This window comes from Oncorhynchus keta, chromosome 26, assembly GCF_023373465.1.
Source record: "Oncorhynchus keta strain PuntledgeMale-10-30-2019 chromosome 26, Oket_V2, whole genome shotgun sequence".
Taxonomy (NCBI): domain Eukaryota; kingdom Metazoa; phylum Chordata; class Actinopteri; order Salmoniformes; family Salmonidae; genus Oncorhynchus; species Oncorhynchus keta.
Window position 1 is genome coordinate 46,515,732 of NC_068446.1, and position 12,240 is coordinate 46,527,971.

At 45.3% G+C, this 12,240-nt stretch overlaps 1 protein-coding gene across 2 annotated transcripts in view; it reads right to left on the minus strand.

Moving 5' to 3' along the window:
* The window catches only part of zwilch (zwilch kinetochore protein), a 54,413-nt gene extending 42,296 nt beyond the window's left edge, over nucleotides 1-12,117 (minus strand). For both annotated transcript variants that reach the window (XM_052481095.1, XM_052481094.1), the window contains exons 1-6: nucleotides 11,731-12,117; nucleotides 7,891-8,020; nucleotides 7,614-7,747; nucleotides 5,658-5,878; nucleotides 5,464-5,543; nucleotides 1,894-2,049 (exon numbers count right to left, since the gene is read on the minus strand). In XM_052481095.1, the coding sequence (XP_052337055.1) occupies nucleotides 1,894-2,049; nucleotides 5,464-5,543; nucleotides 5,658-5,878; nucleotides 7,614-7,747; nucleotides 7,891-8,020; nucleotides 11,731-11,780 (771 nt within the window). In that variant the 5' untranslated portion in view covers nucleotides 11,781-12,117. The remainder of the gene's footprint in view (nucleotides 1-1,893; nucleotides 2,050-5,463; nucleotides 5,544-5,657; nucleotides 5,879-7,613; nucleotides 7,748-7,890; nucleotides 8,021-11,730) is intronic.
* Nucleotides 12,118-12,240: the final 123 nt, after the last annotated feature.

Genomic DNA, 12,240 nt, shown 5'->3' on the forward strand with positions numbered 1-12,240 from the left:
TGGGTACTAGTCTAGATCTGAGAGAAACAGTCCCTACATCCTGGGTACTAGTCTAGATCTGAGAGAAACAGTCCCTCCATCCTGGGTACTAGTCTAGATCTGAGAGAAACAGTCCCTCCATCCTGGGTACTAGTCTAGATCTGAGAGAAACAGTCCCTACATCCTGGGTACTAGTCTAGATCTGAGAGAAACAGTCCCTCCATCCTGGGTACTAGTCTAGATCTGAGAGAAACAGTCCCTCCATCCTGGGTACTAGTCTAGATCTGAGAGAAACAGTCCCTCCATCCTGGGTACTAGTCTAGATCTGAGAGAAACAGTCCCTACATCCTGGGTACTAGTCTAGATCTGAGAGAAACAGTCCCTCCATCCTGGGTACTAGTCTAGATCTGAGAGAAACAGTCCCTACATCCTGGGTACTAGTCTAGATCTGAGAGAAACAGACCCTACATCCTGGGTACTAGTCTAGATCTGAGAGAAACAGTCCCTCCATCCTGGGTACTAGTCTAGATCTGAGAGAAACAGTCCCTCCATCCTGGGTACTAGTCTAGATCTGAGAGAAACAGTCCGTACATCCCGGGTACTAGTCTAGATCTGAGAGAAACAGTCCCTCCATCCTGGGTACTAGTCTAGATCTGAGAGAAACAGTCCCTCCTGGGTACTAGTCTAGATCTGAGAGAAACAGTCCCTCCATCCTGGGTACTAGTCTAGATCTGAGAGGGTTGGAGAGTTGTAAGCAGGGGTTGGAACCGGGTTCAAGGAAGAAAGAACAATTATAATTGAGGAACAGAATCAGAATGAAAGTGATCCATACTGTTCAGGATGAGAACAGTTATTTTTAAAGCATAGAACAGGTTAAAAACATTCTGGGCATTTTTTTCCAATCCCACAAAAACACAAAGTCCTCAGAGTTTAAAAAAATAAAAGTAAAAAAAAAATGGAAGGAAGGAAGATGAGTGAAGAACGTTGCTCCAAATGAGTAAAAGTCTCTAAAAACTTAATCTATAGTACCACTTTACGTCAACACTGATCTGCTGACCACCGAGCAATAACATCAAGAGCTGGATAACAACACAAAACTACTTTTAAAGGCTGGAGAAGTTTATTGACATGGAAGACGATACAAACTACTGTAGCCCCTCCCCCCTCCGAACCGTAGGCTACTGTAGCCCCTCCCCCCTCCGAACCGTAGGCTACTGTAGCCCCTCCCCCCTCCGAACCGTAGGCTACTGTAGCCCCTCCCCCCTCCGAACCGTAGGCTACTGTAGCCCCTCCCCCCTCCGAACCGTAGGCTACTGTAGCCCCTCCCCCCTCCGAACCGTAGGCTACTGTAGCCCCTCCCCCCTCCGAACCGTAGGCTACTGTAGCCCCTCCCCTCCGAACCGTAGGCTACTGTAGCCCCTCCCTCCGAACCGTAGGCTACTGTAGCCCCTCCCCCCTCCGAACCGTAGGCTACTGTAGCCCTTCCCCCCTCCGAACCATCGGCTACTGGCCACAGTGTGTCCATTAATAGTCAGCCGTAAACATGGAGAACCAAGAGGAAATGAAGAAAACAGCTGGACTCCAGACATAAAAATAAAAAAATGTCCTTGTTCTTGAATGAAAAGTACTTTTTTTTTGTCCATTAAAATAACATCAAATTGATTAGAAATAGTAGGGTAGACATTGTTAATTGTAAATGACTATTGTAGCTGGAAACGGCTGACTTTTAATGGACACACTGTTTATTTTGTCCGGTCAAAACAGTGGAAAAGAAGAAATTAATATTGGTTCCAACCCCTGATACTACGCAATATGCTGCCACCTTTACACCTATCCAACCCGTCAGATCTACACAAATGCCCAGGGTGTAGGGGTTGATTTGGGTTGCAGCCCAAGTGTAACCTGACTACTCACCAGAGTGGCCATGGAGGAGAGAGGTGGAGTCTCCAGGATCGTCTCCACGTGGCTCCATCTGAAGTCCACTGTGACACTGCTCTGAGATTCGATAGTCGTTTTCTCCACCACAGTAGACCCAAACAGGTTGTACTGGGCTGTGCCTCTTGCAATCATCTGGGAGGGAGAAGGACGGGGGAATCAAGGAAGTGATACAGACCACATAGACAGTCTGGGTTTTGAGTAGGTCTGTTTCACATGAATAATTAAATACATATGAATGGAGGACAACATCAGAAAAGCAGTAAACGCAGCAGTATACCTAGCTCAACACTGAGTATCAGCCAGTCAGCAGTATACCTAGCTCAACACTGAGTCTCAGCCAGTCTGCAGTATACCTAGCTCAACACTGAGTCTCAGCCAGTCTGCAGTATACCTAGCTCAACACTGAGTCTCAGCCAGTCGGCAGTATACCTAGCTCAACACTGAGTCTCAGCCAGTCTGCAGTATACCTAGCTCAACACTGAGTCTCAGCCAGTCTGCAGTATACCTAGCTCAACACTGAGTCTCAGCCAGTCGGCAGTATACCTAGCTCAACACTGAGTCTGTCAGTCTGCAGTATACCTAGCTCAACACTGAGTCTCAGCCAGTCTGCAGTATACCTAGCTCAACACTGAGTCTCAGCCAGTCTGCAGTATACCTAACTCAACACTGAGTCTGTCAGTCTGCAGTATACCTAGCTCAACACTGAGTCTCAGCCAGTCGGCAGTATACCTAGCTCAACACTGAGTCTCTGCAGTATACCTAGCTCAACACTGAGTCTCAGCCAGTCAGCAGTATGCCTAGCTCAACACTGAGTCTCAGCCAGTCAGCAGTATACCTAGCTCAACACTGAGTCTCAGCCAGTCTGCAGTATACCTAGCTCAACACTGAGTCTCAGCCAGTCAGCAGTATGCCTAGCTCAACACTGAGTCTCAGCCAGTCAGCAGTATACCTAGCTCAACACTGAGTCTCAGCCAGTCTGCAGTATACCTAGCTCAACACTGAGTCTCAGCCAGTCAGCAGTATACCTAGCTCAACACGGAGTCTCGGCAGTATACCTAGCTCAACACTGAGTCTCAGCCAGTCTGCAGTATACCTAGCTCAACACTGAGTCTCAGCCAGTCAGCAGTATACCTAGCTCAACACTGAGTCTCAGCCAGTCTGCAGTATACCTAGCTCAACACTGAGTCTCAGCCAGTCAGCAGTATACCTAGCTCAACACTGAGTCTCAGCAGTATACCTAGCTCAACACTGAGTCTCAGCCAGTATACCTAGCTCAACACTGAGTCTCAGCCAGTATACCTAGCTCAACACTGAGTCTCGGCCAGTCTGCAGTATACCTAGCTCAACACTGAGTCTCAGCAGTATACCTAGCTCAACACTGAGTCTCGGCAGTATACCTAGCTCAACACTGAGTCTCGGCAGTATACCTAGCTCAACACTGAGTCTCTGCAGTATACCTAGCTCAACACTGAGTCTCAGCCAGTCAGCAGTATGCCTAGCTCAACACTGAGTCTCAGCCAGTCAGCAGTATACCTAGCTCAACACTGAGTCTCAGCCAGTCTGCAGTATACCTAGCTCAACACTGAGTCTCAGCCAGTCAGCAGTATACCTAGCTCAACACGGAGTCTCGGCAGTATACCTAGCTCAACACGGAGTCTCAGCCAGTCTGCAGTATACCTAGCTCAACACTGAGTCTCAGCCAGTCAGCAGTATAACTAGCTCAACACTGAGTCTCAGCCAGTCTGCAGTATACCTAGCTCAACACTGAGTCTCAGCCAGTCAGCAGTATACCTAGCTCAACACTGAGTCTCAGCAGTATACCTAGCTCAACACTGAGTCTCAGCCAGTATACCTAGCTCAACACTGAGTCTCAGCCAGTCGGCAGTATACCTAGCTCAACACTGAGTCTCTGCAGTATACCTAGCTCAACACTGAGTCTCAGCCAGTCAGCAGTATACCTAGCTCAACACTGAGTCTCAGCCAGTCAGCAGTATACCTAGCTCAACACTGAGTCTCGGCAGTATACCTAGCTCAACACTGAGTCTCGGCCAGTCTGCAGTATACCTAGCTCAACACTGAGTCTCGGCAGTATACCTAGCTCAACACTGAGTCTCGGCCAGTCTGCAGTATACCTAGCTCAACACTGAGTCTCAGCAGTATACCTAGCTCAACACTGAGTCTCGGCAGTATACCTAGCTCAACACTGAGTCTCGGCAGTATACCTAGCTCAACACTGAGTCTCGGCAGTATACCAAGCTCAACACTGAGTCTCAGCCAGTCGGCAGTATACCTAGCTCAACACTGAGTCTCAGCCAGTCTGCAGTATACCTAGCTCAACACTGAGTCTCAGCCAGTCTGCAGTATACCTAGCTCAACACTGAGTCTCGGCAGTATACCTAGCTCAACACTGAGTCTCAGCCAGTCGGCAGTATACCTAGCTCAACACTGAGTCTCTGCAGTATACCTAGCTCAACACTGAGTCTCAGCCAGTCGGCAGTATACCTAGCTCAACACTGAGTCTCGGCAGTATACCTAGCTCAACACTGAGTCTCGGCAGTATACCCAGCTCAACACTGAGTCTCAGCCAGTCAGCAGTATACCTAGCTCAACACTGAGTCTCAGCCAGTCGGCAGTATACCTAGCTCAACACTGAGTCTCTGCAGTATACCTAGCTCAACACTGAGTCTCAGCCAGTGGGCAGTATACCTAGCTCAACACTGAGTCTCAGCCAGTCTGCAGTATACCTAGCTCAACACTGAGTCTCGGCAGTATACCTAGCTCAACACAGTCTCAGCCAGTATACCTAGCTCAACACTGAGTCTCAGCCAGTATACCAAGCTCAACACTGAGTCTCAGCCAGTGAGCAGTATACCTAGCTCAACACTGAGTCTCAGCAGTATACCTAGCTCAACACTGAGTCTCAGCCAGTCGGCAGTATACCTAGCTCAACACTGAGTCTCAGCCAGTCGGCAGTATACCTAGCTCAACACTGAGTCTCGGCCAGTCTGCAGTATACCTAGCTCAACACTGAGTCTCAGCCAGTCGGCAGTATACCTAGCTCAACACAGTCTCGGCCAGTCTGCAGTATACCTAGCTCAACACTGAGTCTCGGCAGTATACCTAGCTCAACACTGAGTCTCGGCAGTATACCTAGCTCAACACTGAGTCTCAGCAGTATACCTAGCTCAACACTGAGTCTCAGCAGTATACCTAGCTCAACACTGAGTCTCAGCCAGTATACCTAGCTCAACACTGAGTTTCAGCCAGTCGGCAGTATACCTAGCTCAACACTGAGTCTCAGCCAGTCGGCAGTATACCTAGCTCAACACTGAGTCTCAGCCAGTGGGCAGTATACCTAGCTCAACACTGAGTCTCGGCAGTATACCTAGCTCAACACTGAGTCTCAGCCAGTATACCTAGCTCAACACTGAGTCTCAGCCAGTATACCTAGCTCAACACTGAGTCTCGGCAGTATACCTAGCTCAACACTGAGTCTCAGCCAGTGAAATATCAAAGAAACAGGAAGGACTAGGAGCGAGGCTTTACCATGGACGGATGATGTCTTCTCTTGTGTTCCTGTTTCAGCTCATCTAAAGTGATGAATGTGCCCTTGTCCACAGTTGAACCTGAACATGTACCATAAACAACATGAAAGATCCATCATCTATTGAAACCATGAATTTCAATGCTTATGACACGAGCTCTTAAATTAATACGCGTCTCTACACTCTGGCCCTTACCTGCACATGTGACGGAGTATAGCTTGACCCCAGAGACTTTGTTGCCGGTGCAGGCGGTCTCTGCTCCTAGCCAGGTGGTACCAGCAGGGTCGGCCATGTCACAACGTACCCAGAGAGGAAGCAGGGGGCCTGGGGAGACCGCTGGAGGGAGCAGGTCGGCTGGGGACACCGCTGGAGATACAATGCTGTTCTGAGACATTGTGTACCAAGACAACAGCTGCCTGTAAGCAGAGAACACAGCTCAACATCTGAACAGATATAGCGACAAACAGACAGGGTGCTATTACCATGGTTTCATATGACATATTAATACAATTGTAAAATGGAAAAACACTACTAACACTAGAAAAACAACAACAAGATGGAGGAGAAGATGGAGGAGGAGAACAACAACAACAACAAGATGGAGGAGGAGGAGAACAACAACAAGATGGAGGAGGAGAACAACAACAAGATGGAGGAGGAGAACAACAACAAGATGGAGGAGGAGAACAACAACAAGATGGAGGAGGAGAACAACAACAAGATGGAGGAGGAGAACAACAACAAGATGGAGGAGGAGAACAACAACAAGATGGAGGAGGAGAACAACAACAAGATGGAGGAGGAGAACAACAACAAGATGGAGGAGGAGAACAACAACAAGATGGAGGAGAAGAACAACAACAAGATGGAGGAGAAGAACAACAACAAGATGGAGGAGAAGAACAACAACAAGATGGAGGAGAAGAACAACAACAAGATGGAGGAGAAGAACAACAACAAGATGGAGGAGAAGAACAACAACAAGATGGAGGAGAAGAACAACAACAAGATGGAGGAGAAGAACAACAACAAGATGGAGGAGAAGAACAACAACAAGATGGAGGAGAAGAACAACAACAAGATGGAGGAGAAGAACAACAACAAGATGGAGGAGAAGAACAACAACAAGATGGAGGAGAAGAACAACAACAAGATGGAGGAGGAGAACAACAACAAGATGGAGGAGGAGAACAACAACAAGATGGAGGAGAAGAACAACAACAAGATGGAGGAGGAGAACAACAACAAGATGGAGGAGGAGAACAACAACAAGATGGAGGAGGAGAACAACAACAAGATGGAGGAGGAGAACAACAACAAGATGGAGGAGGAGAACAACAACAAGATGGAGGAGGAGAACAACAACAAGATGGAGGAGAAGAACAACAACAAGATGGAGGAGGACAACAACAAGATGGAGGAGAAGATGGAGGAGGAGGAGAACAACAACAAGATGGAGGAGAAGATGGAGGAGGAGGAGAACAACAACAAGATGGAGGAGAAGAACAACAACAAGATGGAGGAGGAGAACAACAACAAGATGGAGGAGAACAACAACAAGATGGAGGAGGAGGAGGACAACAAGATGGAGGAGGAGGAGGAGAACAACAACAAGATGGAGGAGGAGAACAACAACAAGATGGAGGAGAAGATGAGGAGGAGAACAACAACAAGATGGAGGAGAAGATGGAGGAGAACAACAACAAGATGGAGGAGAAGATGGAGGAGAACAACAACAAGATGGAGGAGAAGATGAGGAGGAAAACAACAACAAGATGGAGGAGAAGATGAGGAGGAAAACAACAACAAGATGGAGGAGAAGATGGAGGAGGAGGACAACAACAAGATGGAGGAGGAGAACAACAACAAGATGGAGGAGAACAACAACAAGATGGAGGAGAACAACAAGATGGAGGAGAACAACAACAAGATGGAGGAGGAGAACAACAAGATGGAGGAGAACAACAACAAGATGGAGAACAACAACAAGATGGAGGAGAACAACAACAAGATGGAGGAGAACAACAACAAGATGGAGGAGAACAACAAGATGGAGGAGAACAACAAGATGGAGGAGAACAACAAGATGGAGGAGAACAACAAGATGGAGGAGAACAACAAGATGGAGGAGAACAACAAGATGGAGGAGACCTTGCTTTCATGACGGTGAGAGGCTGTGGCCCCAGCTCTATCTTGACTTCATGATTTGTCTCATCGTCAGAGTGCGTCTCATCGTCAGAGTACGTCTCATCCATTTTGTCATCTTCAGGGTCGATCTGTGGGGCCTTGTCACACGACGACACAGTAAAATAGCAGATCAATATTAGAACGATTGGGTGAATTGATTGTCTAATGGAACTAAAGTTCAATAATAAAAAACGAATAATGCAAAGATACTCTTCAATCTCTTCAATGGAGCAGAACTCACCGTTTTCTCACAGATGAAGACTGGTCTGTCACCAGTGTAGATGTTGTGGAGATGTTTCCCTCCATTCACTCTCAGTATCTGAATGTCTTCCTCATATATACAGGAGTCTTTGCAGTCATCTTGAAGAGACCTAAAATCATAAATGCATAAAATAAATAAAACATTGCTGATTGGCTGAACCAGTATCTGGGCAGAAGGAGGAGGAGATTATGAACATAACAAGTATCCTCTCTAGCCCAGTTAGCTACCAGTAAATTGTCCCATTAGACAAAATACAATAGTGACCAATACTCACCAAATGTAGAGTTTCGCTGAGCAACTATCGTCATTTAGTGCTGTCATGACGTTGGCCTGATAAATACCTCTCCCCCCCCTTTTTCCTCTCTCTACCCTACTGATGTTACATTTGAAAATCCCTTGGTTAACAGAGATTCTGGGAACATCAGAAGTTGGGGGGAAATTAACTATATTCTGGTAATCCGACCAATTGAAAATATGCGGTGGTACTTAATGAATATGATGTCAGTTTGGTTGTCTGAGACATTCTCATCAATGAGAAGATGACATAAACTCTACAGTGGGAAGTCTACACATCAGAGTTATCGGATTCACATGGAATTGTTGTTCAATTTAAATGTTTTAATTATCTTGTCTCATCGCTACAACTCCCGTACGGGCTCGGGAGAGACGAAGGTGGAAAGTCATGCGTCCTCCGATACACAACCCAACCAAGCCGCACTGCTTCTTAACACAGCGCGCATCCAACCCGGAAGCCAGCCGCACCAATGTGTTGGAGGAAACACCGTGCACCTGGCAACCTTGGTTAGCACGCATTTAGCTTCTAAAATGTGAGATTTGGGTTTTCACAAGTTAGGGCTCTGCTCAATCAGTGGCCCGCCCCTGTGAAGGCACATGGGCTATAAAACTTGTCAAAAATGCCCTCCTATCCCTTCCTATATAAAGCCTTGACGACAATGTTCTGAGGATGTAGGACGACGGTCCGATGTCAGAATGGTTCAGATAACTACAGAACGAAGCCAACATCAGCGTGCCAAAATTGTTTCACCCCCTATTTACTAGCCGATCTTCACTCCTTGTTCATACTTCCAAAAAAAAAAAAAAGGCATGAATAAAAATGTACAAGAATAATGACAATTACAACAATACTGAATGAACACTTATTTTAACTTAATATAATACATCAATAAAATCAATGGAGCCTAAATAATGAAACATGTTCAATTTGGTTAATCGTTCGACCTCCAGTCACGACACAACCTATCCCCCCCCCCAGGAGACTGAAAAGATTTGGCATGGGTTCCCATATCCTCAAAAGGTTCTACAGCTGCACCATCGAGCGCATCCTGACCAGTTGCATCACCGCCTGGTATGGGAACTGCTCGGCATCTGACCGTAAGGCGCTACAGAGGGTAGTGTGAACGGCCCAGTACATCACTGGGGCCAAGCTTCCTGCCATCCAGGACCTATTTAATAGGCTGTGTCAAAGGACAGTCCATAAAATTGTCAGAGACTCCAGCCACCCAAGTCATAGACTGGTCTCTCTGCTACCGCACAAGTGGTACCGGAGCACCAAGTCTAGGTCCAAGAGGCTCCTTAACAGCCATACGACTCCTGAACAATTAATAAAATTGTCACCGGACAAGTTACACTGACCCCCCCTTCCCTTTTGTATACTGTTGCTACTCTCTGTTTATTATCTATGCATAGTCACTTTAACTCCACCTACATGTACAGATTACCTCAACTAACCTGTACCCCTCCACATTGACTCTGTACCGGTACTCCCTGTATATAGCCTCCACATTGACTCTGTACCGGTGCCCCCTGTATATAGCCTCCACATTGACTCTGTACCGTAATACCCTGTATATAGCCTCCACATTGACTCTGTACCGTAATACCCTGTATATAGCCTCCACATTGACTCTGTACCGTAATACCCTGTATATAGCCTCCACATTGACTCTGTACCGTAATACCCTGTATATAGCCTCCACATTGACTCTGTACCGTAACACCCTGTATATAGCCTCCACATTGACTCTGTACCGTAACACCCTGTATATAGCCTCCACATTGACTCTGTACCGTAACACCCTGTATATAGCCTCCACATTGACTCTGTACCGTAATACCCTGTATATAGCCTCCACATTGACTCTGTACCGGTACCCCCTGTATATAGTCTCCACATTGACTCTGTACCGTAATACCCTGTATATAGCCTCCACATTGACTCTGTACCGTAATACCCTGTATATAGCCTCCACATTGACTCTGTACCGTAACACCCTGTATATAGCCTCCACATTGACTCTGTACCGTAATACCCTGTATATAGTCTCCACATTGATAGTAATACCCCTCCACATTGACTCTGTACCGTAATACCCTGTATATAGTCTCCACATTGACTCTGTACCGTAATACCCTGTATATAGTCTCCACATTGACTCTGTACCGTAACACCCTGTATATATATATATACACATACATTGATGTTCTTATTGTGTTACTTTTTATTTTAGTCTACTTGGTAGAAATGTTCTTAACTCTTTCTTGAACTGCACTGTTGGTTAAGGGCTTGTAAGTCAGCATTTCATCGTAAAGTCTACACGTGTTGTATTCGGCGCATGTGGTATATAAAGTTTGATTTGATATGTTCTCACACACACACTCTAAAAGGACTCAATCAAAGACACACAAATCACATTTGTCCTAAAAAATATATTAAAAACCTAGGCTCACCTTCAAATCTGGGCTGTAAGTCCATCAGAAAATAGGCATAGGCTAGGTTATAGCATAATGCAAAAATAATATTTCCTTTCAAATGAATTAACAAGGGTAGTTTGAAGGGAGAGAGACAGCTATAGTATTAGTAGAGACGTTAGTTATGCAATTATTACCCCAGTATGTGGTTTACTCCAGAGGAAGATTTGCACTTTAGTCATTTTTCTTAACTGCCCCCTGTATTCTGTAAAAAAATATATATATATATATATCGAGTCTCTACTGGAAGCCTGGTAGTGTTTATTCTAGTGGTGAAGATAACATCATGTCGTGCTTCGCTGCCAAATCGATAGGCGTCCCCATACGCCTAATATTTAACATTGAGGAAATGTGAGCATAATCATTATTTTAGCGATCCGTGTTCGACATCCCTCCTAATGGAAAAGCACACCCCATCCTGCCGGTGTGAGCTGCTGGACACCACACTTGAACGTGATATGCGTTTATGGAGGAGAATGTGAACTTGCCATTACCAAAAATGAGCTCAGTAGATTATCTGCTTTGCGATCGGTTGCCTATGCCAACTGCCGGGATTCAATTAAATATGCCTAGACCTTATACTTTATTGCGCATGTAATTAAACTGACATTTGGCTATGTTCAACTTCGATTCGTTGGCAGAAAGTTGCATCAGACAACAACAACAACAACAACAACAACAACAAAATCAGGATTTTGTCTCTGGCTTGCAAAGCACATAAATCTCTGCCTTCACTGTTCTCTTCTTGCGCAATTCATGTATCCCCGCTTGCCTCTCTCGTCCATCCTCTATAAATACATTTGATTTGTATTCCTCTTATACACTGTTGCCGCAAAGTTGGAAGCACAAATTCGTCTATAAAACGGAATTGTTTGCTTTTGCTTTTCGATTTCACCCTTCCTTGAAACTAAAAGGGGACCTAGACCCTTATTCCTCCTCCACCAAACTTTACAGTTGACACTATGCAATGATTAGTTACATCAGCTCGCTAACGAAGTACAGAATAACAAACGGGTAGCTTAGTCACACATTTGAAAAGCGATAACTCACCGAAGCATTTTCGAAAACTGTACAGCATCGGCGATGATCTTGGAGCCCATTTCATTTGGGTAGATAGTTACCGAAATAGTACGTTAGTTGGTGTTTTGAAGTCAGAAAAATACAAAATAAAAGACTGAACTTTTAACGTTCGCGCCAAAACAGCCAGTGAACCCATGACGTCATCAGTCGACACGACGAACACAAACTCTTTTTAATATATGATTATTTATTTGTTTTACAAAGACGAGTAAGAAAATAATACGTTTTTTTCACACAACTGTCCCGTGTTGTAGTTACATTTAAGAACGAAAAAAATATATATATATTTTTGATTCCAGGAAATAATTATCATGAAAGTAGTCCGGTCACCAACTTGTTTCCTCCGCCGTACTGCGCAGTAGGGACCTATGTCATCTCATGTATAAAAATAGTTTTCGCCGTTGTATAGTATTTCAAGTTCGATAATATCAAAATGTGTATAAGATGAAAGAGTACGTATATTGATTTAGAATCGAAAAA